The sequence below is a fragment of the Uloborus diversus genome, chromosome 5 (assembly GCF_026930045.1).
Source record: "Uloborus diversus isolate 005 chromosome 5, Udiv.v.3.1, whole genome shotgun sequence".
In the NCBI taxonomy this organism is placed as follows: Eukaryota; Metazoa; Arthropoda; class Arachnida; order Araneae; family Uloboridae; genus Uloborus; species Uloborus diversus.
In genome coordinates this window covers 61964366-61988961 of record NC_072735.1, presented here as the reverse complement: position 1 = coordinate 61988961, position 24596 = coordinate 61964366, and the positions used below count along the sequence as shown (strand labels likewise).

The 24596-nt window shown below is 31.7% G+C and overlaps 1 protein-coding gene across 1 annotated transcript in view; it reads left to right on the top strand.

The window, feature by feature from the left end:
- The window catches only part of LOC129223390 (phosphatidylserine lipase ABHD16A-like), a 38076-nt gene extending 14483 nt beyond the window's left edge, over positions 1-23593 (top strand). The window contains exons 9-20 of the mRNA XM_054857981.1: positions 39-79; positions 1815-1919; positions 2826-2939; positions 3821-3985; positions 7147-7210; positions 7322-7385; positions 8419-8475; positions 9451-9513; positions 18527-18600; positions 19440-19538; positions 19645-19691; positions 23061-23593. Of these exons, the coding sequence (XP_054713956.1) occupies positions 39-79; positions 1815-1919; positions 2826-2939; positions 3821-3985; positions 7147-7210; positions 7322-7385; positions 8419-8475; positions 9451-9513; positions 18527-18600; positions 19440-19538; positions 19645-19691; positions 23061-23192 (1025 nt within the window). The 3' untranslated portion in view covers positions 23193-23593. The remainder of the gene's footprint in view (positions 1-38; positions 80-1814; positions 1920-2825; positions 2940-3820; positions 3986-7146; positions 7211-7321; positions 7386-8418; positions 8476-9450; positions 9514-18526; positions 18601-19439; positions 19539-19644; positions 19692-23060) is intronic.
- The last annotated feature ends 1003 nt before the right edge of the window (positions 23594-24596 follow it).

Genomic DNA, 24596 nt, shown 5'->3' with positions numbered 1-24596 from the left:
CAATATGAATTATTATTTATCAATATCTTTTTTTCTAGCTCCAATGCTTTTAAAAGGTAGAGCAAAGCTGATGGAAGAAGTAAGGGTGCTATTTATTTAAACTATATTGTGGTCAAAACTCAACCATGTTGGGTATCTTTCCTTATTTCTTTGCATTTCAATAAAAATGCTAGTTTTCTAATAGGCAAAGGAGAAATATATCTTTTATTTACTGACAAAATGTAGTTTTTTTTCTAATTAAATAGCAGCTATAATTGCAAGATTAAAAATACTACTGAAAATTTTTTGCAACCATTGCCTATCTAAAGTAGCTACACTATAAATAATTTTTTAATAAAATACTGCAAATATGTGTGAGTGAAGCAAAATTATAAATGAAAAAGCTACATAAATGTCAGAAAACTTTATTTAAAATTTCAAAGTAATAACATAAAACATATAATTTCTGTCAAAAAGAGGCATTAGAGAACTTTATTCTTTAAACATTTACTTGATGGTTCAAACAGATTTTATTTCGGACTCAAATAATCAGACTTCTCAATTTGATGTAAAAATGTAAAGGGTACAAAGATGTTTTTGTCTCCTAAATAGGGAATTAGTAAGAAAATTTCAAATGAAATGAAAAAGACTTTGTATGCTCTAGTTTATCCTCTAGTTTATTATTAAATATGTTTAGCATGTGTACATTTATTGCATTTTGATCATTTTACAGAAGACAACTTGATAACTTCTTTTGACTCTCTCTCCTTCCTCAACAAGAACTCAAAAAACATTAAAATGAGCAAAAAAGACCCACCCAAAATGACCACACCTCAAAATAAATAAATAAATGAATAAATAATAATAATGAAAGTTGAACCTTTTCTATCTTATGCAAAAGAGTCGGACACATCAGTTGGTGTAAGTAAGCATTTAAGGACATTTCTTCCCAAATCGCACCTATTTATCATTAACATGTGTACATTAATTGCATTTTGATCACCCTACAGAAAACAACTCTAACTTCTAAAGGCTCTGTATTTTCATCGACAAAAATTGCAGTTCATAAGATACAAACTATGATGATTTTATTCACTTTAAGAAGTTTGAACCCCTAAAATAATAAATTTGTTTATAAATTGTTATTTTGACAATAGTACTGCAATATATATTTTAATAATGCCTATAATCTCTTCTCATTAATCCTTTCCTATTAGCTGTAGGTATGTGCACATGCTTATGGTCTGTCATTTAGTAAAATTTTCAATTTCATCTGGTAAAATAAGAATTTTCTCCCTCCCAAAAGTTTAAACTTTGACTGCCCATGATTGCTCCAGGATGAATGTATAGTACAACCTCTGATTTATCCAGCCCTCCTTGATCCAGATAAACCAGATCAAATTTGTAGACTTTTTAAAATTTTCTGTTCACATTAATAATAATTTAAAATTACGATAGCTAGGACATTACTATAAGTGCACCAAGCATTCGCTTTTTATTGTGATTAAATGTACTGGTCCTATATAGATTGTATAATAAATTATGGTAATCCAACAAACAATGCAGCATAGACAAAAGTCCTACGTTAAGAAATAATATTAAAAAATTATTTATACATATTTTTAATGTCTTGTATGCAATTGTATGTCAATTTGTCCAAAAGCATTGCTTTTTGTCATTATAAACAGAAAGTCTGTATATTTAATGATTTTTTAAAAACAAATATTACCTGGATTGTGATTGGCCCCAGTACTACCAAATAAACAAGGTTGTCCTGTATTTCCAACAAAAGTGAAATATTTTCTGTTATTAATGTTTTTTGTATGATATTTTAGTACAATGGAGAAAGATTCAAGCTTCTTACTAAGGATGGCAATGAAATTGACTCATTGCTTGTTGATAGAAGAGAAAATAATTTCTTCCCCAATGGAAATATTTTGGTAGGTAATCTTTAATTCATCTTGAAGATGATATAGCATGGTAGTGTAAAATGATGTAGCATGCATGATTTATATATTATGATTTATAGCTCCTTGAAGGAATGTTTCACCTCATTGTTTTACTTTCTCATGTATTTAAATACAGGTCATCTGCTCTTTTTTTACAATTACAGTACGTGACCTCTTATCTGGAATGCTCGTGACTGCCACCTTTCCTGATTTCAGAACTTTTCACACTTTAGATCCTAACTTTTGAAATAGCAAGGAAAAAGGCATGAATTCAATGTATTTATATAGAAAAAGGATCAAAATACACGCAAAATGCGGAATTACATTATGTTTTTAAATTCTAGAAGAGGTCAACTAATACCCTCTCCCGATTACCCAAATGACGGGCTTGGTGATATTTTTCACATTTTTTTAGAATTTTGTAAGTGTGCACGTATTTATTAATCTCAATGGAAGCTACCCTGTTAAGATTAAAAATGTGCCAAGTGTATTTACCTATGAAGAAGTACCTAAATTTTTAAAAGTATGATAAGATAGGCAATTTCATTTAGGCATTAAAATCAAGCAGTTCTTTTGATGGCTTTTCAATATTAAATGCACAAATAGTTATATATAAAACCTTGCTTTTTCACACAAATATGTAAAATTTTTAATTTTTAGATCTTCGTTTTGAAATGGAAACATATGTCGAATTGCAGTGTATAATCAAAGTACATGTTGCTCATTTCTACCTTTTTTTTTATCAACTCTAAATTTCTATTACGTTGTATGCTAACTACATTTCTATTACATTCTACATCAGCTAAATTGTGAAGAGAAAAATTGGTTATGTTTCTTGTCTTTCAGTTATTATTTGTAATGTTGGGAATGATTTAATAAGACATTTTTATTTCGTAGGTTATTTGTTGTGAAGGCAATGCAGGTTTTTATGAATATGGCACTACCCTGACCCCTATTGAAGCAGGATATTCAGTATTAGGTTGGAATCATCCTGGATTCGGAAGTAGTACTGTAAGTATATTAATGCATACTACATTCTTTACTTATTTGTAAAGTAAAGAAAGTAATTTTGATTGTTTTACACACATTGCAAAATGTTTTATGTTTTTGATTGTATGAATAAATTTTGTATATTTACACAAAAAGATTTCGGAAAGCTCTTTTAAAAATTAATGAACCACATACTAAATTTTTGTTGCCAAACAAATACAATAAAACAAGGAATGAGTTGTAATATTCTTTAAAGCAAAAATTTTGACTGTTTTAAAATTTTAAGTTACGTTTTAGAGGGCAGCTATATTTTCTGTAGAAAATGCTTCTCTGATCTGGCAAGGTTGGAAAAGGATTTGCTTGCAATAAAATCAAATTCATGATGTTTGTGTACATGACTTGAGTATAAAATTAAAAAGATAACTGGGGCTTCAGTGTCGCTTGTGATTCATGCCCAATTTGTCATCTTAATGAATTTCTCTAAAAAGTAAATGTGCACAACTTTGGGTGCTTGAAATGTTATAAACATGTTTGAATTACTTAACTTACGTGTTAGAACTACGTGCTAAAATGTTGGCGATCCTTCAATTGAAAGTTTGATCACAATCATTGTTAAACAATGCTTTTATTAAAATGTATCTCAATTTTTTCAAGCACTATTAGGATACGTCACCATGGTATAGTGAAAGAAAATGTTACTGATTTTTGTCAAGTAACTTTTTTAAAAAATAACTAAAATAAAAAAAATTCTTTGTTGACCTAAGTAGGAATTGACTTTATTATCATTTTTTCAAATGTTTTTGTTTTTTAAATAGTATTACTTTTAATGTGTATGTTATTTCTATTTCACTTAAAATAATTTTTCCAAGAGAATGAGAGCAAATAAAAAATTGTTTTTTCAGGGTACGCCATATCCAGATCAAGAATTGAATGCCATGGACATTGTTATGCAGTTTGCTATTTCTAAACTTGGTTTTAAACCAGAAAATATTGTGATATATGCATGGTCTATTGGTGGATATAGTGCTACTTGGGCTGCTATGAACTATCCAACTATTAAAGGACTAGTAAGTTTATTCTTCATATTTTACTTCACTTTCTTTGCGTATATGGATGCTTCACTTGCCAAATCGACGAACTCCATGAAACAAAAAATAGAGAATAGTTATGAAGAAGATGGTGTTATCCATAGGAGTAACTAGGCCCTCATGTTACATTTTCTGCCATCGCATGGTCGGAAATGTACTGAACCAAAACGTTAATATAAATTCACATGCTAAGCATTGATATAGCAATAATAAAGCATAAATGAGAATTTTTTAAAAAAGTGGAGTTAATCAATTTGGCAATTGAGGCATCCATATAATGTTTTAATCATTATTTGTATAATTTTTTTGAAAAAAAATTGGCATTTCGAAAATTAGTGCAAATGAATGAGCAGTAAAATTCTTACTGTTTGGTAGAGTACAATTGTACAGTCGTGCCCATTGTAGTGTGCCCCTTTTGTTTTGCAGGGGCGTAGCTAAGGGGGGGGTTTTGGGGACAAAACCCCCCCCGAAAAGTTAGTCTCAAAAAAAAAGAGAAAAAGAAGAGAGAAGAGAAAGAAAAAAAAAGAAGAAAAGGAAAAAATTCCAAGCGATTATACACACCCACACACACACACATATATATATATATATATATATATATATATATATATATATATATATATATATATATATATATATATATATATATATGTGTGTGTATATATGTATATATGTGTGTATATATGTATATATGTGTATATGTATATATATATATGTATACACATATATATATATATATGTATACATATATATGTATATATATATGTATATATATATATATATATATATATATAAGAAGTAACCCCCCCTGAAAGTCGGGTCTAGCTACGCCACTGTTGTTTTGTGTTGCAAATTTACATCTATAAGGTAGTGATTTCAATTCCCCTTGTTTTTAAGAGAAAAATTCCTAATAAACTATTCATTTATAGCAAAGTAAACATTTTGTGTTGTGATATAATAAAGTGTCACTATGTTTGAAAAAAGAATGAACAGTAGAATAAAATTCTAAGAAAACTCGAACGAAATTTTTATTTTTAGCCGTAATAACTAATGTTTGGCTCATATTGAGAGACATTGAAACCCGTTTGCTAGATTAGAGAGAAGAAAGACTTATTTTCTGCCTTAATCTGGCTTTTCAAGAATATCCTTGACATGTTGCAGTTGGAGCAAAAGCTTTCAACAAAAAACTTAAAGGGGCAAACTAAGGCAGAAAAAAATATGTTTTGAGTCACACAGACACACACACTCACAAAAAAAAAAAAAAAAAAAAAAAAAAGAAAAAGAAAAAAAGGAAGAAAAAAACTTTTAGATTCTTAGTTTATATTTTTAAAAAAATGTATAAAATTGTTTGGTTTTGTTAAAAAAGTGTTTGATGTTCACTGTTTTTCATATTTTATTGTGTTCATTAATATTTTCGTAAAAAAAATTCTGCTATAGGTAATTTTCTTTATGTCTCTTTAGCTTCATCATAAACTTATGGTATCATTAATAATAATTTTGAATATATGAACGCTGAACCAATGACAAAAGGTTTAAAAATTTAAAAGTTTGTTTTAAATTCAGAAACAAAGTTTTAATTTAATACAATCTTTGGTATGAAAGAGGATATTTTTTTTAAACATCAAATTAAAAATGCAGAAATATTTTCTTATTAAATGTTTCCTCTCCTTTTGAATTATGTTTTGCATAGCTGTGTTCACTTTAATTTCAAAAAAAAATTTGCTGCCCATTTGTGTGACCTTTGGCGACGAGAAGTGCCGATCATCCATTTTATATAATGGATGAATTTGATGAGTGACTTTCAACCTCTGCCCTTCAGAAAGAATTCAATATTTTCCTGGTCGCCGCCCCCCCCCCCTCCCAAAAAAAAAGCACAAGTAAAAAATTATACAAGCCCGATTCCGAGCCAGACTTCCGGAAAGGCCTAGGCCCCGAATTTCCAATTGGGCTGACATGGTCTTGTTGGCCGAAAGGAAAACTCTGGGTAAAAATTTTCCTCATTTATGTTTGTTCTAAAAAAAAATGTTGTTATATTTAACGAATGGCCATCAACAGAAAATAAAATACTGATAATGAGTTATTAATTGGGAATACTGCTGGAAACATGACTGTAAGAAAGTTTTTTTTTTTTGTCAATATTCAAGCGAGGTTCCAAACTAAGGAAATAAGGAAAAAGAAAAGGGGTGAAACAGTTTGAGCGGTAGATGTAATACACTGTAAGCCCAGTTATGACATCCAGAATCTCTTCAGTCTGGAATAGTTGGTAACTGAGATAGGGTTGATGTCTTCTCATTGTAGCCGAGATTAGCTCCAAACTTTTGGCTAAAATTGATTTAGCATTTAGGTGAGAGTTCAAAAGCAATGGTGCGGATGAACTCTTAAAATGAAGGTAAAAGCTTAGGTAATCAGCAGTAAATTTCTGCCTTTAAACTAGTTCTACAATAGAACTACATGCAGTAACCAACAGACCAGTTATGACATCCAGAGACTGCAGATTCATCCTTGTTATGGACACATCGGTCTGGGATGGTTGATAACCGAACTGGAGGCAGGTGTCCTCTCATTGTAGCTGAGATTTCCTTCAAACTGGCGTGATTCAACGCGTAAAGTGAATGTAAAAGCTTAGGTAATAAGCAGTAAGTTACCGCCTTTAAGCCAATTTTTATGGCAAAGATACCAGTACAGGAATCTGAATCGTGGAAATCAATCAGAAGATCTTGGGAAAGTTACTGTCACGTTTATAAATGTGTTGTTAAAAAATTATAACTAATGAATATTCAAAATGTATGAAATTGATTCTGTCATTTTAATACCTAACTTAGTTTTGTTTTGTTTCATAGTAACCATTGGTCTATTGCTTACTTTTATAACTTAGGTACTCGGTTCTAAAAAAGTCTGAGTTGAAAGTTATGCACATAAAATTCTTGGAGAGGTAATATTGTAACTATACTATTTACTTATTCTTGCTCAAAGTTCACAATATAACTTATTTGTACAGCAGTTCTTTCTTGACATAAATTTAACAGGAGCCAAGACATTGAGGCAAATAAATTTTCTTTTGCATATTGCATTAAAAAATGTTGTTCATTTTGAAATTGGTTCCCTAATAAAATTAAAATGATATAATTATGTTTGCTTAGGTCTTAGATGCTACGTTTGATGATTTAGTTGCTTTGGCAGTTGCAAGGATGCCTCCCAGCTGGAGTATGTATTTAATTTTTAATCAAAAGAATATGTTAAAAAATATTTCTTATTTTTCTTTCCCCTGAGAACTTTTGTTAATGAAAATAACTGTTATAATGATGTTTTTTGTAGAGCCATTGGTTGTTCGAGCCATTCGTGATTATATGGATTTAAATAATGCTGAGCAGTTATGTAGGTATGATCTTTTTCAAAATCATTTTGTCGTTGTTTAGGGGCAGCAATTCTCAAACTTTCGGGTGCACCACCTAGGGGGTATTAGACATAGCACATGCATGGGAAGGGGGAGGGGGGGGGGGTCATTAAAATAAATTGGTTAATTTACTAAGAATGAAACAAAAACAAAATACATTCTAACCCAATAAAATATTGGTATATATCTATATATACCCAAAATATATCTGTAAAACAAATCAAATCAAACAAATCATCTCTGTTGCAAATTAAAACAAACACTATATTTGTGCATGCCCAAAAGTTCAAAAAAAAAAAAAAAAAAAAAAAATGCAATAGAGGATAATAATAAATTTTATTTGCCATGCAGTGAAGGATCAGGTGGTTTGCTGTTCACCAATCACAAAGAAACAAAATTTTGACAAACGACAGATATTGAGCTATGTAGCACAATAAGATATCTTAACTGCTCAATTAGAACAAAATGAAATCTCCTTCTCTGAAAAATAAGGAACCTAATTAAAATACTCATTGCAATCATCAGAACAAAGTGAAAATTCACCCTCCCCTGAAGAATAAAGCATTGAATTACGAAACACATAAAAGTTACAACAATATGAAATACTCTTCCCCTGAAAAAATAAAACTAAAATATGCACAAAAAAAAAAAAAAAAAAAAACCTCTTTGCATAATCTCAAACTTGCACATGCCTTAGAGATACATACATTGGGGAAACAACTTTGTAAACAAACTTTACAAGAAGCCATTTTTTCTTGGCATGAAAGGTGCAAGTTTATGAATATAAAGACATCTGACAAACATTTATCTTTACATCTAAAAGTTTATATCACTTTACATTGAATCTTTTGCATAATAAAAGGGTTCTTTGTTACCCCAAATGTCTGTAATTTTGTGCAAAATCTTAATTTTGCTTTGTAAATTATACTTTTTACCTCAAAGGTATTTGTTCATTTCTTGTTATGTTAAGGTATGAGTTATGAAAATATTATTCTAAGAATTTATTTTCAAATTTCAGATATGATGGCCCTGTTATCTTGATTCGCCGAACCAGAGATGAGGTTATTGCCACTAAGTTAGTAGAATAATGTTGCTGTTGATATTTCATTTGTCAGTTTCTTTTTATTAACAGCCGTAAAATAATAAGTTTCAGAAATATTTTTTTCCCTCAAATACACGATTTACAATAAATTTCAGATCAATGATTTTGCATAGTTTAAATGTTATTTTACACTTTTAAATTTGTTTCAAGATCTTAAACCATTACTTTAAAATTATATTTCAGTTAAAGTTAATTAAAAGTATTCATAAGTTTCTTTAACACTTATTGTATGTAATTTCTTTGTAAAAGCATTTTATGCTTAACCTTTTGCTTTTTTATTTTTTTTCAATTTTATAAATGCACCACTAAGAAATGCATTTCAGGCAGTGAGAAGCAAAGGGATGTATGTGCCAAAATTGAAATTTTGGAGATAACCAGTACATATGGTAGGTGACCCTCTCCTCTGTTTTGGGGCAAGAGATAGTACTAGTAGCTCTCACAGATGCTGCATTTTTTTCTCAAAACTTGAAAATGTCTATTTACATCCCTTTGCTTCTGACTGCCTCATTTGTTCATCTTTATATGAGGCAGTAAGAAGCAAATGGATGCAAGTGGGAAAATTAAAAATTTGGAGATAACCAGTACAAATGGTAGGTGAACCTCCCTTCTGTCTTGGGGCAAGAGATGGTACTAGTAGCCCTGGTTGGTGCTGCTGTACAACATGATTTAGTAAAAAAAAATTCTGCCAAACCCTTCTGTCAATAAATTCAAAAAGAAAAAAAAAAGGCCCTGATTTTTAATAAATTACAATTATGCTACCGAAGGTTAGGAATTTCTACACTTATAGATGCCATTTTGTATTTTGCAGTAGTAACAGTTTTGTAAAAAGAACTGATTTCAAATTTTGTTTATAAATTTGATATGCATTATTTAGGATTTGATATTACTTACTGCAATATCCTTTGATAAAATATCTTCATTAATAGTTTTTTTTTTCTTTCTGTAAAGTTCCTCCAGATCCATTCAAACCAACCGAGGAAATGATCTACTTATTAAAGTTTTTCAAGCAAGGTAAGTTGAACACATTTCCAATAAATCTCTTAAAAAGTATTTGAAAGTTATTTTGTCAATTTTAAAAAGAATTGCTCTATCACCTGATAAGAATGTTTAAGAATTTTTAGGCTTACTATATAATACTTGGATTATTTTTTAACCCCCGACACACCATGGAAAGGGGTTATAAGTTTGACATATCTGTGTATCTATGTGTCTGTCTGTAGCATTCTAGCGCCTAAACGGATTAACCGACTTTGAAAAAAAAAAAAAAAAAAAGTGTTTGAAAGGAGAGTTAATCAAGAGTGTTCTTAAGTTAGGTTGCATCTTTGGATGACATTAATTAATGAAGATATTAAGAACTTCTAAAAAGTTTTTTGCTTATTTTTGCAGTGAAAACATTGTTAAAAATTTTTAAATTTAATATCAAAATAAAGAGAATTTTTTTCAGTATCTGATGGAATGTTTTTGGAACTTCCATGTTTCATAGAATTGAAATTATAACGTATTTTTGAAATTATTACGCTAAAATTTTATTCACGTGATTGATAACCAAATTCATTGTTGGTCGACAAGGAAATTAAACGCAATGATTTAAAGTTTATCTGTTGCCAGTTTCTATTTAATAGCAAATAAAATATTTGTAATTGATTTTTAATAGTATAAGGCTTTTAAAAGGATTTTTAATTTTTCTTCTTGATTCTACAGTTGTGACTCAGTCGGGAGTTTTTAAAACTTTTAATTTTATCGTTACTTGTCTTACACAGACAACACTGTTTAGAACAACCTGCCATTACTCTGATCCTTCCACTACAGCGACCGATTCATGAAGTACCGTTTGCTATTCCGTAGCTGCAATCAGGGGCGGCAAATAGGGGGGTCAAGAGGGGGCGGTTGCACTCCCAAAAGTTTTGCGCAGAATGATAGAAAATGGGTGAATTCAATTAATGTTAGTCGGAAATCAATGTTCATTTAAAAAAAATCTCGCTGGTTCTCAGTAACTATTTGATGAAACTCGACACGTTCCCAGACTAGTGTTTTTCGTTATTTGGATAATGACTTAGAAATTCATGAAGTATTTTCCGGCCTTTTCTGAACATAGAAAACTGATGTTAATTTTGACTAAGGAAGACATTTCTTCATACAGGATAAATATTTCATACTTGTGTGTCCAGTGTAACGATGGTATGTCCAATATGAGAGGCACGTGCAAAGTGGAGTGGCTGCATGATTTTCACAAGAAATATCCTTGATATTTTACATTAACTTTTACGCTCATTTTTAATTGAATATTTATTTAATGAGCGTTCATCGCTTTCTTCTGCTAGAAACACGTTTGAGCTGCTCAATGCATTATATGCTTTCATAGAAACTTCTTAAAAATGCATGTGATTATTGAATAAAAAAAAACATATCAACAAATACCTTTTATGGGGCTTTATAATTATGCAATCTCGGAGTGACACAAGATGATCTTCAAGAGTTAAAACCATAAAAACGTTTCTCTATAACTTCAAAGCAGTGATTTGCCGACTAGAAGAATTATTGCAAAACGATTCTTTCAATGGTGAAAAAGCTCATGCATTTTAGCATGCATGACTTCGTTTGAATTTTTATTCAATTTGTTTACATTGAGGAAAGTTTTTGAAAAATGCTTTACTCTATCAAAACATCTTCAATCCGCTACCCTTAATTTTCGGACTATTCAAGCCACAGTTCAATCTACAGTTGATCTGTGCACCATACTACCACAGTTCAATCTACAATTGAAACTGAAAATACATTTTACATAGATGTATATTTCGATCAAGTGTGAAATTTCAAAAAAAATTCTTCCTTCGAGCCAATTTTAAAAAGACAAAAAAAAAAAAAAAAAAGACCCAAAATCCACATAATGATGTGAAGTCAAACATTGATTTTTTAATATTTTGTATGAAATAATAGATTTAGTTTCGAATGAAATTAACACGATTTGATAACTATTTTTCTGTATGGTTGGTTCTATATTATCTGGATTGGATTTTGAAAACGAAAAATAAAATGTTTCAATGATGAGTAAAATTTTTACCATGAGGCAAGGAAAATTACAAGCAATATACTGACAGACCAGCTATCACATCCAGAGATTGCAGCTTCATCCTTGTTATGGACTCATCAGTCTGGAATAGTGAAAAACAGAGCGGGAGGTAGATGACATTCCATTGACACTGAGAGCACCGACGAGACTACATTACTCAATGATGAAAAATTAAGCCCCTCACAATTTTTTAAGTTCCCTGTATACCTTTGAAGAGCAAGATATAAAAAGTGTTTTCATACATAACTTTGTTACTTCAATTAATTTTTAACTATTCCAATCAGCTCAGCTATTAGATAAAGTTTTTTTTTATGTTTCAGGAGGTTAGGGAATTATTTTGTAAGCACAATGGGCAAAAAAACTTTTTTATTTTGCTGTACTGGCAAGACAGCAGGACACTGAGCACTGATAAATTAGTAACACAATTCCCTGCTCTCTCGAATTCCAAAAATCACGCATTGAAACTTTTCTGAAAGGTATAAAAACTTTAGTATTGAATTGTTTTGTATGACAACTTATTAGAAAGTGAATCAAAATTTTAATTGTTATACTAAACACTAATTTTATAATATTATATATTATAAACACAGGTTTTATGATCACTTCCTGTTAGCTAATGTGTGTTTTGGACCGCACTGTGGTAATACATATTTAAAAAACTCGACCCCCCAAATGAAATGCTAAAATGCCGCCCCTGGCTGCAATGTCATTTCAATGTCTGTTAGAATGTCCAAATTGAAACTGTTTATTCTAATTTGACGTTCAAAATTAAATTTCATCCTTTTGCATTTTGAAAACTATTTATCCAAAAAGTGATATTGTAACAGTTTTATGTTTCTAAGGGTAAAATATTTGTATTTAAAGAAGTTATTTGATGATACATCTTAAATAGTCAACAAGTTGATAAGTTCAACACAAACAATAGACATTTACGAAATAAATGTTTTTGAGGTCAAAAAAGAGGAAAACTTGTGCAGTATCGAAATACCACTGCCGTGGGAAGGTAAAACACAGTATCTGCAGAATTTTCATTTTGCTGCATGTTTGTCGTTTATTGTACTTTAGCTTTATTGTACAAGCTTGCATATTTTGTTTCCCCTGCATTAGTTAAAGCATGAAAAAAGCGTCAAATCCCAACATTTTCCTATCATTTAATATGAAACCCAAAACACATTTCTTCAACTCTTTCAAAATAAATAAATAAACACCCTAAAACATGACTGAAACAAACCATGATGTTGATGTATTTCATTACATTGTTGGCACAATACTGCCGTGTGCAGGTAAACAACAGTATCTGCAGAAATGAGTTTTCGAGATATTTGAAGACATTTGTGGCAGATTCAGTGCTAACAATAGGGAAATGTTGGAATTAGACGTCTTTTTTGTGCCTTTTTTTCAGCGGAAACCAAAAAAGCGAGCTTCTTTACTAATAATAAAGCTGAAAGTCTCTCTGTCTGGATGTCTGTGACGCGCTTAGCGCCTAGACCGTTCGGCCGATTTTCATGAAATTTGACACAAAGTTAGTTTGTAGCATGGGGGTGTGCACCTCGAAGCGATTTTTCGAAAATTCGATGTGGTTCTTTTTTTATTCCAATTTTAAGAAAAAAACTATCATAAATTACGAAATTATCATAATGTGGAACCGTAACATCTTTACTAATAATAAAGCTGAAAGTCTCTCTGTCCGGATGTCTGTGACGCGCATAGCGCCTAGACCGTTCGGCCGATTTTCATGAAATTTGGCACAAAGTTAGTTTGTAGCATGGGGGTGTGCACCTCGAAGCGATTTTTCGAAAATTCGATGTGGTTCTTTTTTTATTCCAATTTTAAGATAAAAACTATCATAAATTACGAAATTATCATAATGTGGAACCATAACATGGGCACAAGCCAATCGGCGAGATACGAAATTATCATAACATGGAACTGTAACGTCGGTACAAGCCAATTGGCGAGAAAATTCACCATACAATTTTTGTAAATATACAGGCAAACCAAAAGACCTTTAATTTTTCTATTACAGGCGAAGCCGTGCAGGTGCCACTAGTGTACAATAAAGATAACGTACAATAGATGACAAAAATGCAAAAAAAAAATTAAAAGTGAAAAATTTGCAGTTACTGCCCTTTACCTGCACTCGGCAGAATAGTTTGATAGTTTTATTGTTGTTTGATGGTTAATCTAAGTTTTATGATGTTGAAATGTCCTTTAGTATTTTTTTTAAATTTAAAAACACTAGTAACTTCCCTCGTCTCCTACTGTGACTATGTATTCTAATGATATACATTTCAGGTACTTTTTGAAGAGAAATAGCCAATGCATGAAAATGAGTGTACAATTAGGCTTATGTTTTTTATTAATATATTTCTTTTTGTAAAACAATTGCAATATTGTTTTTCATCACATATCTCCATATCCTTACACTGTAGGTAACTCCTTTTATCTAAGTGTTAACATTTCTTCTTTAAGACTTTATATTAGGGTGGAACGAAAAAAACAAAGTTTTTATTTTCGAATCGTAATAGTGCGGAAAAGTTGCGACTGGTGAAGACTTACAAAACAAAACAAAAATTTTAAAAATCGGATAATATCTTCCGATCCCGCAACAAGCATGAATATTTGAAAAAATAGAAAATTTCGTGCTTTCTTAGTGATTTTTCAAAAATTTTGTTTTAATGTTTCTTTTTAAGGCTCTAAGATGGAAAAGTCACGATTGGTAAAGCCTTCAGAAATTAAAAAAAAAATGAAATCGAGTAATACCTTTTGATCCTGAAACAAGCCTAAAAAATCGAAAAAGTTGAGAATTTCAGGTTTTTTTCCGAATTTTCAACATTTTTGGTTCAATGTACTTTTTCAGGCTACAGAACGGAGAAGTTACGTTTAGTGAAGACTTCAAAGCAAAATAAAAAAAATATCTTTTTGAAATAAAACAGTATCTTCGGATCGCGCAACGAACCTATATGTTTTAAAGCATGTAAACTTTAAGCACTTTTTCAGCTCTTTTAAATTTTAGTTTAATGATCCTCATAAGTTCGGTATGAAATACTAATTGTTTATACTAAACGTTTGTTTATAAAACAAATGTGATATTTTAGTATTAGCCTGCCTGTGAAATTGCCCACATGGCCCTTTAATCCCGTGAGACTTATATTTGTTTATGCCTCTCAGTATAGTGTATTCATCTAATACGCCCCATTAGCGCCTCACGATCTTGAATTCATGAGCTTTTTAGTTGCCTTGTGTCTATAGGTATCTTACTTAAATGAATAAAGCAGTCGTGCTGGCATCAGTATTTTTCTATGTTTCTAATGTGTGTGTGAAGTCGATTTGCTCTGCTAAACGTGTTTCAAACATGAATCCATCTTTGCAGAAAAGGATTACGAGAAAGTCCTTTGAGTGCCCTATATTTGGCCACCCGAGAGATTTGCCAACAAATAAGCTCCCTACTTATGAAAATGTACTTCAAAGTTGCTTTCAAGAAAGATTTGAGTTAGCTAGAAAAGTTAATAACACGAAAGTGAGTTTTTCCATTGTTAAGGACATAGTGGCGCAAAAAGTTTAAATGTATCTTTGATAAGGCTTCGAAGTTTCCCTCAAAAGAATTACTCAGCTCATTGATATCTTCTACAAAAAATATCTCAATTCCATGAGATCTTACAACCGAGACAAGGATAAACCAGAGTTTAAAGAAAGGATTGATAAATTTAAAAGTGAAGCAAGGAAACTCTTTGAGGTCTCTGCGTGTAAGTGCGTAATGAATGTTATTTGCACTTGTAAAAAGACCCCAGACATTTGTGAATGTCCAATTTACATGAAATGTACATGTGAAAAATCTAAAAAGATACCGATCTCTGAACAAAGATTTCCCTATCTTCAGAGGAAACATGGCATAGGAAAAATTGGAACTTTGGATCAAAAGGAAACAAAAAGGTTGAAAAAAAGATTTCAAAGAAAAGCCTATGCCTTAAAACGAAAAGTTACTGAGTATGTTTCAGTCATGAAAGATGAATCTGATCTTTCAAATGAAGAACAACCAAGTTGTTCAGTCAAGAGAGAAACTGATAATGATTACAAGTCAACCGACCCAGAGAAGAAAACCCGGTGGCAGATGAGGATTAAGTTGAAAACTACGGCACTAAGTAGCGATCGTTACTGCATATCTGATCGTGCAACTGCTGCCATAGCATCCAGTGTGCTTCAAGACGTTGACTAAGTGACTGCAACAGATACTTCCAAAGTTGTTGATAGACAAAAAATTAGGAGAGAAAAGAGTCAAAATAGAAAAGATCTGCAAAGTGGCATTAAACAAGACTCCGTTCGGAGTATTTATTTTGACGGAAGAAAAGATGATACTTTATATATAGATAAGATTGAATCAAAGCAATTTCAGAGAACAGTGAAAGAAGAGCATTATTCTATTATCAAAGAACCTGATTCTGTTTATATTGGCCACGTGTCTCCAAACTCTGAATCAGCCAAAGACATAGTGAATAGCATTGTTTCATATCTAAATGAACAAAGAATTTCACTGGATGATTTAGCCATCGTTGGTTGCGATGGTACTAAAATCAATACTGGGTGGAAAAGTGGCGCGATTCGTCAATTTGAAATTTATATTGAACGATGATTGCAATGGGCTATTTGTTTATTACATTTCATTGAGTTGCCTTTTCGTCATCTTTTTCGGTATTTGGATGGTGGAACAACTGGCCCAAATTCATTTTCTGGACCAATCGGAGAACAACTCAGAGGTTGCGAAAAACTGCCAGTAATAGATTTTCAAGCAATTGACTGTAGAATTCCAGATGTAAACAGAAAGTGCTTGAGCAAGGATCAAAGATATCTTTTAGATATATCTCAGGCAATAAAGGGTGGCAATTGCCCAAATGATTTGTCAAATCGTGACCCCGGCCCACTCTCACATTCCAGATGGCTCACTTGTGCAAATAGAGTCCTTAGACTGTGCGTAAGTGTATTGATCCCATCACGTGAGTTAAAAGACATAGTGACTTTTATTTTGAGATCTTACATGCCGGTCTGGTTTGAAATAAAGAACCACAAAAATTTCACAGACAGTGCCATTCATTTTTACAGAACAATTCAAAACTGTCGATACTTACCTGGCAATCTAAAACAAGTTGTTTACCCTGTCATTGAAAGAAACTCTTTGTTAGCGCATCCCGAAAACTTATTAATGGCAATGGTGTTTGATGAAAGGAGGCACATAAGAGAACTAGCGTTTAAAAACGTCTTAAAAGCCAAGGAGTCTGTTTCTGCATTAGAAACTTTGTCATTCCATCTCTGAATTTCGAAGCAGAAGATTACACAGAGGTTATTAATTGGAACACGACAAAGCTATCTTCTCCACCTTTTCTTCGAAAAGTTCCTAACAAAGACATTGAAAATCTTATTGCAACAGGCACTATACCCGACTGGGATATAAACTATGCAAGCTGTCGAAAGATGTGTGAAGCTAGTGACGGAGGCTTCACTCAAAGTGTGTGGATTTAAATCAAGAGATGGCTACATAAGAGCAACATTGAGATCTAGATCAATTATGCCCGAATTTCCCAAAAAATCTGATTATAAATTAGCTTCAACAAGTAACACTTAAAACAATAAGACTTGTATACTGGATTGTAAATTTGGTAAATATTTTTTAACTTTCTATTATTTGAAAATGTTTTATTGTTGTAAAGAATGGTAGTTTTGCATGTTTAGAAGATACCTTGAAAGTCAAGAAATAAATTTATTTGTAATATAGGGTTTTTTAAAAGACTTTTCCCTATAACACCGGGGAAAAAAACAAGAAGAACAATTTTATTTTTAATCACTAAGAGAAGATGAAATTCTCCCGTTTTTTTACTTTTCATGCTTGTTCCTGGATCAGAAGGTATTATTTGATTTCAATAGGTTTTTTAAAATTTCTGAAGGCTTCAGCAATCGTAACTTTTCTGTCTTAGAGTGTTAAAAAGAAACGTTGGAGCAAAGTTTTTAAAAAATCGCTAAAAACACATGAAATTTTCCATTTTTTCAAATTTTTAGGCTCGTTGCGGGATTGGAAGATATTATCCGATTTTAAAAATTTTTGTTTTGTTTTGTAAGTCTTCACCAATCGCAACTTTTCTGCACTATTACAATTCGAAAATAAAAACTTTGTTTTTTTCGTTCCACCCTACTTTATATGATTTCCTCGTTACTTTCAAAATGAACAACCTTTTGAGCTCCCTAATGAAATAGTCTTTTTACTTCCTTTTACAAAAAAAGGAAGTATTGTATTCGCGAAAAAAATTTCACTCAAAAATCGGCCCTAATTTCCATTTTGCTCACCCCCAAATGAATGTTGAGTTTTTTTCCGACCCGATCACATGTGGATATATGCCTAGGAACGTACAGACACCAGAAATATCCATTTTGACGACCCCCAAGTTAAATACAACAAATTTTTTCGTGACATCCGTGTGTACGTATGTATCTCGCATAGCTCAAAAACGGTATGTCCTAGAAAGTTGAAATTTGGTACGTAGACTCCTAGTGGGGTCTAGTTGTGCACCTTCCATTTTGGTTGCATTCGGATTTTCCTAAGGGGGTCTTTTGCCCCGTTTTGGGGGGGGGGGAAACCATTGTTAATTTCGATGTAAATTCAAGTGATGTTATAATTTGTCGGACGCTTGGCAATGTAAAGCCATTCTTTTGGTTGGCAGGTTCTGTCGCCAACTTGGCGACAAATTTGGCGATTTTTTTTTAAAATTTAGTTTCAACTTGGCCATTGTTGGTGATATTTAGAGAGTAAACTATTGAATCGCATTAAAATTGCCAATAATGAGGAAATGACACTAAATTGGAGTAAAAGGAAGTCATGTGATGCACACATTAGCTCCTTTAAAAACATTTAATGGTAAATATTGATTCAAACTGGTTAAAGTTGATATTTTTAAATTATTTTTTTAGGTACCCTAAGATAGTAAATAATGAAACACTTTGGTTACTTAAAGAATGGCTTTCTGCTGATAAACACAATCAAAGTAAGATTTTTACATTTTAACCATATATTCTTTTGAAAGTTTGATTTATCAATTTAATTTATTGGTATAGTTTCAGTAATCTGACCCCTCTCGTATTTGCTTTGTTTCAGTTGTTCAGTCACTACTATTGTATTAAAATTAAATTCCATAATAGTCATTGGTCCATTTTGATTTTGTTTTTTATTTTTAAGTAATGCTAAGTGAACTACAGTCAGACGTCAAATCTAGAAACAGTGGAATCGTGTTTCGTAATGACATTAAAAAATGTTTTCCCCTGGAAAAACAATCCAATTGGTGAATAAATAGTAAAATTGATGTAGTACATTAAATTTAAATAATTTTAAAATTATGTATTACAACCATAAAATTCTAAATATAGTGCATGTTATGTGAAATTATTTATATATATGAAAAAAAGTATTCAAATGAAAATAAAAGAACTGACAATTGAAAAAAGTGAAAAAAAAAAAGAAAGAAAAAACTAGTTGATCACTTTCATTGACTTTCATTTTTGGCAGATTAGATTCTTTTATTTTGAAGGTTGCATCATTTCTTATTCACTTAGTCCTTTTATGAAATCACTTTGCTCCAGATCTTTGATTGCATTTTATTGAAAGTTTCAATAAATACTTTAAAATGGTCTAAAAATAATATTTGAATTTTTTGTTTTTTAAAATTCAAACATGTCACTATCGCCAAGTTACTACACTAACTATAATCAGACTTCAGTTTTTTTTTTTTTTAGGAAGTAAGATTTTTTAAGTCTTATATATTTGCAAGTGCAAACCATTAAGTTGTTAGCACTCATGATAATGATTTCTAATTTACTTCACTTACAGCTGTACTTTGGAGTCAACATGAAGTTGAGGACGAACTGTGTGACGCAACTTTAAAATCATATGTAGAAGAAAATGGATTATTTTATCCACTAGAAATAGGTAAAAAAAATCCTCATTATTTAAAATGAAACAAATGAATTTGTTTTTAAAGCTATTGATTTTGTGTGCAACTTTGAAATTGTTTAATAATTTATAATTTGCTTAGGTGATGATTTACCTACAAATATGAAATTGCAGTTGCTCCTGTACTTAGTAAGTGTTTTTTTTTTTTTTTTTTAAATCAAAAGATATATTTCTGAAGTTTCTTCTTAGAGAATTCTTGATTGATAGATTGTTGTGTGGAATTAATTTCTGCATTTCAGCATTTGTTTTTTTTGTAAAGCTGTAAAGCATTTTTTTTTAAATTTGAAGTTCTACATTTGGAAGAGGAGGGGGGATGTTTAAACTATATAATATGTATATTTGGTGTTATGCTTGTAGTCCACCTCCAGGCATGCACAGTAAGTGCAAAATAACGAAATAACAACGAATTGAAAAATTTGAACAAGATATGCAAAACCGACAATTTGAACACAGCTACATTAAAATGTAGTTGTGTTCAAATTGTCGGTTTTGCATATCTTGTTCAAATTTTTCAATTCGATATTTCGTTATTTTGTTATTTTGCACTTACTGTGCACGCCTGGAGGTGGACTACAAGCATAACACCAAATATTTAAAATACATTTAATGCTCTAACTGCAATTATACACTGGTTGAATGTAGAATATATTATTTTTCACATTCCCCCCTATATATATATATATATATATATATATATATATATATATATATATATATATATATACTGGTGTGCAAAAATTAAGGACGAGACGGTTTTTTCAATATAACTTTGTACAAAAGCTTTCCAAATCAACACATTTAATACCGTAAGATCCACAATACGTAAGGACATGTGTAATGTAAGCAACACCTACTAAAAGAGTAATCAGAGGGATAAAAAGAAGCTTTATTGAGAAAGTAGCATGGAGCGCAATGCGACTGAAGGCCGAAACATCCCTGTGATGGGTGTCCAGCAAGAAACATCCGGTCTTTAGTAGGGGATATGATTTCTCCCGACTGCTAGGCAGGTTTCAGTGTCTGCCCATGCTGAGAATGCGGGTGTCAATGAGTTGTTGAGGCATTGCTGCCCATTCTCCTTGCAGCGCCAATCGAAGCTCCCGAATCGTTACTGATGGTAAGGTACGAGCTGCCCAGTGTCTGCCCAGAAAATCCCATACATGTTCGATGGAATTGAGATCTGGAGATCGTGCCGGCCAATCCATACCTTCAATATCCTCACTCTCTAAGAGCTGTTTGGCAGCTACTGAGCGATGACATGGTGCTTTGTCGTCCATGAAAAGAAACTGCGGACCCATAGCGCCTCTAAAAAGACGCACATATGGAAGAAGAATCTCGTTACAATAAGGGGTCCCGTTGACTGAACCTACGTCGAAGTTGTGAAGGTCTGTACAACTACCAAGCATGATGCCTCCCCAAACGAGAACACCGCGACCTCCATACCTGTCCCTTTCAATGATGTTCGAGGGATGATTGCGGCTTCCCCGCTCTCTCCAGATGAGTATGTGATGAGAATCGCTACTCAGACTGAATCTGCTTTCATCTGTAAAGAGTATTTGTCCCCATTCATTGTCTCTCCAATTCCGGTGTTCCCGGCACCACAGAGAACGCCTTCTCCGATGGGCAGGTGTTAGAGTTACACACCGTATAGGGCATCGTGCAAACAGACCACCACCGTGCAGTCTTCTGGCCATGGTAAAACGCGATATCGGTCGTCCAGTCGCCTGTGTCGTGTGTCTAGCGATTTCTCCCGCTGTCTGCCGCTGTTCCTGTAGTTTGAAATTGTCTCCAAATTCGTGAAACAATGCTGTGAGCAATTCCGAACTCTGCACCCACACTTGTCACACTGCGGCCTTCTTCCAACTTCCCAATGATTCGACCTCGGGTAAAAGCATCCAGATGTCGTCTAACAGATTGATTATTCGCCATTTCTCGCTGAGGCAGGAACTCGGTGTGATTTTAACTGCTAAACGGCATGCACTCTCTTTGTCAGAAATACTGATCTTACACCAACAACGTGCTTTATACTACTCAGACACTCTCCCATTACGTCTGCCTGCATATCTGCGCATGTGCTACCGTACATCACCTTACTTAATCTACTGATTGGTCTTTCTGTCTGCTCTGCCTCTTCGTTCAGCTAATATGCTAATTTTTCAACTTCGTCCTTAATTTTTGCACACCAGTATGTATATATATATATATATATAAATGTTGCTGATGTATATATATATATATATATAGTTTAATCAAGTTGCAGACTGTTTTATTTATTAACCTTATTAATTATGCTATTGTTAGGGCCATAATTAATAGTAGCACAGGGTCAATTTTTACCGATGAATTAGCAGAATTTTTTCCCCCCATTGAAATAACTTTATGCATGCGTAGGACCAGAAACTATGCTGATTAATGCAACAATTCATCTCCGATAAGCAGCAGGCAGCGTTGCAAGCAAATGCTAAGCAGCTCGCTTATAACACCTGGAGTCTGCAGTCTCTAGACAAGAACTGTAAACAGGCTATTCAGTATATGTGAATGAATTTACTAACAATAAATATATGTATTTTCTAGAACATAAGACAACATGCGATAACAAATGATAATTATATTAAATAACAGTAATAAAATATAATTTCTTAAAGTTAAATTATACATTTTGAAAACATTTATCAAAATAATGCATAATTAGGTCAATTTAAGTAGAGGGTATGAAATGGTTAAATGCACTTCCTGTTGGTTCTCTCTCTCTCTCCCCCCCCCTTTTTTTGCATTATTTTGAATGACTTACTATTTATTATTTATTTATTTTGCTTCACAAAAGTGTCAAAAAACAGTATTAAAAAATAAAAATGGATGTGTAAATTTTTATTTTATACCTTGTTTCCCAATTAGTTGTGCTCAAAAGTAGCCAAACTGACTAATATTAGCAAAATCTGGCAATTTTTGTTAAGTAACACAACCATTTAAATCGACAGGTGGTTCCAGTAGGGGAAAAAAATCTATAATTCATTTCAATTTAAAGTGTGAAGTTGCAGATAAAGCAAAGAAGCTACTACACTATATCCACAACAACTCTATATTTGCTACTTATCTGACCAGTCAGTTGCTATGCTAAAGTTGGAAGCAGAAAGATGTGTTCTATGGCTGCAGTTCTAAGTCTTAGATTACTTTCTGTTTTAAGTATTGTACTGAAAAAATATCTTATGCAATACTGCAAACAAAGCATTTGCTTCTAAATACATGGTATTCAAATTAACTGAAATAATTATAAATTCAACAACAGATATTTCTAGGGTATAAAACTCAGTTATGAGAAGTTTCTTTTAAAGCAGTTAAGTTTGAAGCATTAGGCTGGTAAAAATTATGGTTCATACTTTGTAATTGTAATAATTATCTGTGTGTTTCTTGAAAACAGTATTTAATGTGGTTGGTTTTGATATATATTTAGTATTTAATGCTTTTTTCAGCAATTATAACCTTGACATTTTATTTTTTTAGGCTGATAAATATATGATAGACTTTGATTCAACTCATTGTGCGCAGCTACCTTCACGAATGTTTCAGCTACCGTGGAATGCTAGAAATATTTCAGTTAATCAAAGTAAAGTGGATACAAAATCGAGAATATAACATTAGGAGGACAAATAAGTGCAAATGCTTTTAATTATTTATTTTTAAGCCTGTGGACAAAGAACAGGAGACATTTGTATTTTAGGCATGCTTTCATGCATTCCAGTATTTTATTCTGAACTTTTGGAGTTGTGATGCAATAGCATAGAAGTACAGGGGTTGGAGTAGATCTCTAAAACTCAATAATTTTGAAATATGATTGCAACTTAATTAAGAACATAAACATCCTATTCATTTCTTTACTTGCAATTATTAAGGATAAATATTTCATTTTAGTAACTGCATCTACTTCCTAGCCCTTAATTTAATGTTAGAATTTTCTTAACCATCAATTTTTGTAGTCACTACAGTAATTACCATTTTCTGCTGTGAAGGTAACTAAATGAGCAATTCTTTTTCAAAATGTGCTCTGACCTCTGCTTGATCTGTGATTATATAAGTAAGTAAATTTCTGCATTTCAGCTTTTTTTTTTTTTTTTTTTGTAAAGCTGTAAAGTATTTCTTCTTTTATTTGAAGTTCTCAATTTAGAAGAGGGGGGGGGGGATGTGTAAACAAAGTGTAGCTGATGTATATATAGTTTATCGAGTTACAGAATATTTTTTATAAAATTGAATAAAAATATGTTATGAACACAAAATATTGCTGCTATGAAACAAAATTTTTAATATTTTAAGGAAAATGTTGTGCTTAATCGTATTGAAACATCTCAGGATTTGCTTTAAAATATTTTATGGTAAGAAAAAATCATTTGTTTTCCTTGTTTTCTCAGTGAAGTGTCAGGTACTGCTTTAAAAAATTTACTGTTATTTACAAAAATGATACATTATTGTTTCTTAACTAACTAGGAGTGTTTCAAAAGCTGCTCTTCAATAAAGTAAAAATGCAGTCAAGTCCCATGGTAGCAATATCTGAATAGAACCTAAGCCTAAAGATAACAACTAAAACTGAGCCTGGAAAGTGAAAGTTTCTGTTTTACTAATTTTAGAGACTGATGCTCTAACATTTTTAGACATTTCTGATCGAAAAGTTCATTAGCCAAAATATCTTCTCTGTTCACGATTTTTTACAGTGGGACTTAACATCATTTTTACTATTTATGAAGCATCGTCAGAGAATAACCTCATAAAGTGATACTTATTCCGTACTAAAATTCAACTATTCACAAATATTAATAATTAAAATTCCTTGCTTAATCCCCCCTCTCCCTCCAAAAAATAAATAAATAAATAAATAAGTAAAGTAATAATAATAACAAATTTCTCTGAAAAGTAAATATTCTAAAGACAATTCTAAAATCTTCATATTTAATTTCTTTGAATATAAAATAGAAAGGGCACTAAAAGATGTTTAATGTAATCATTAATTTATTCGATGCTGTAACCTTTTCCCCTTAAAGCTATAAA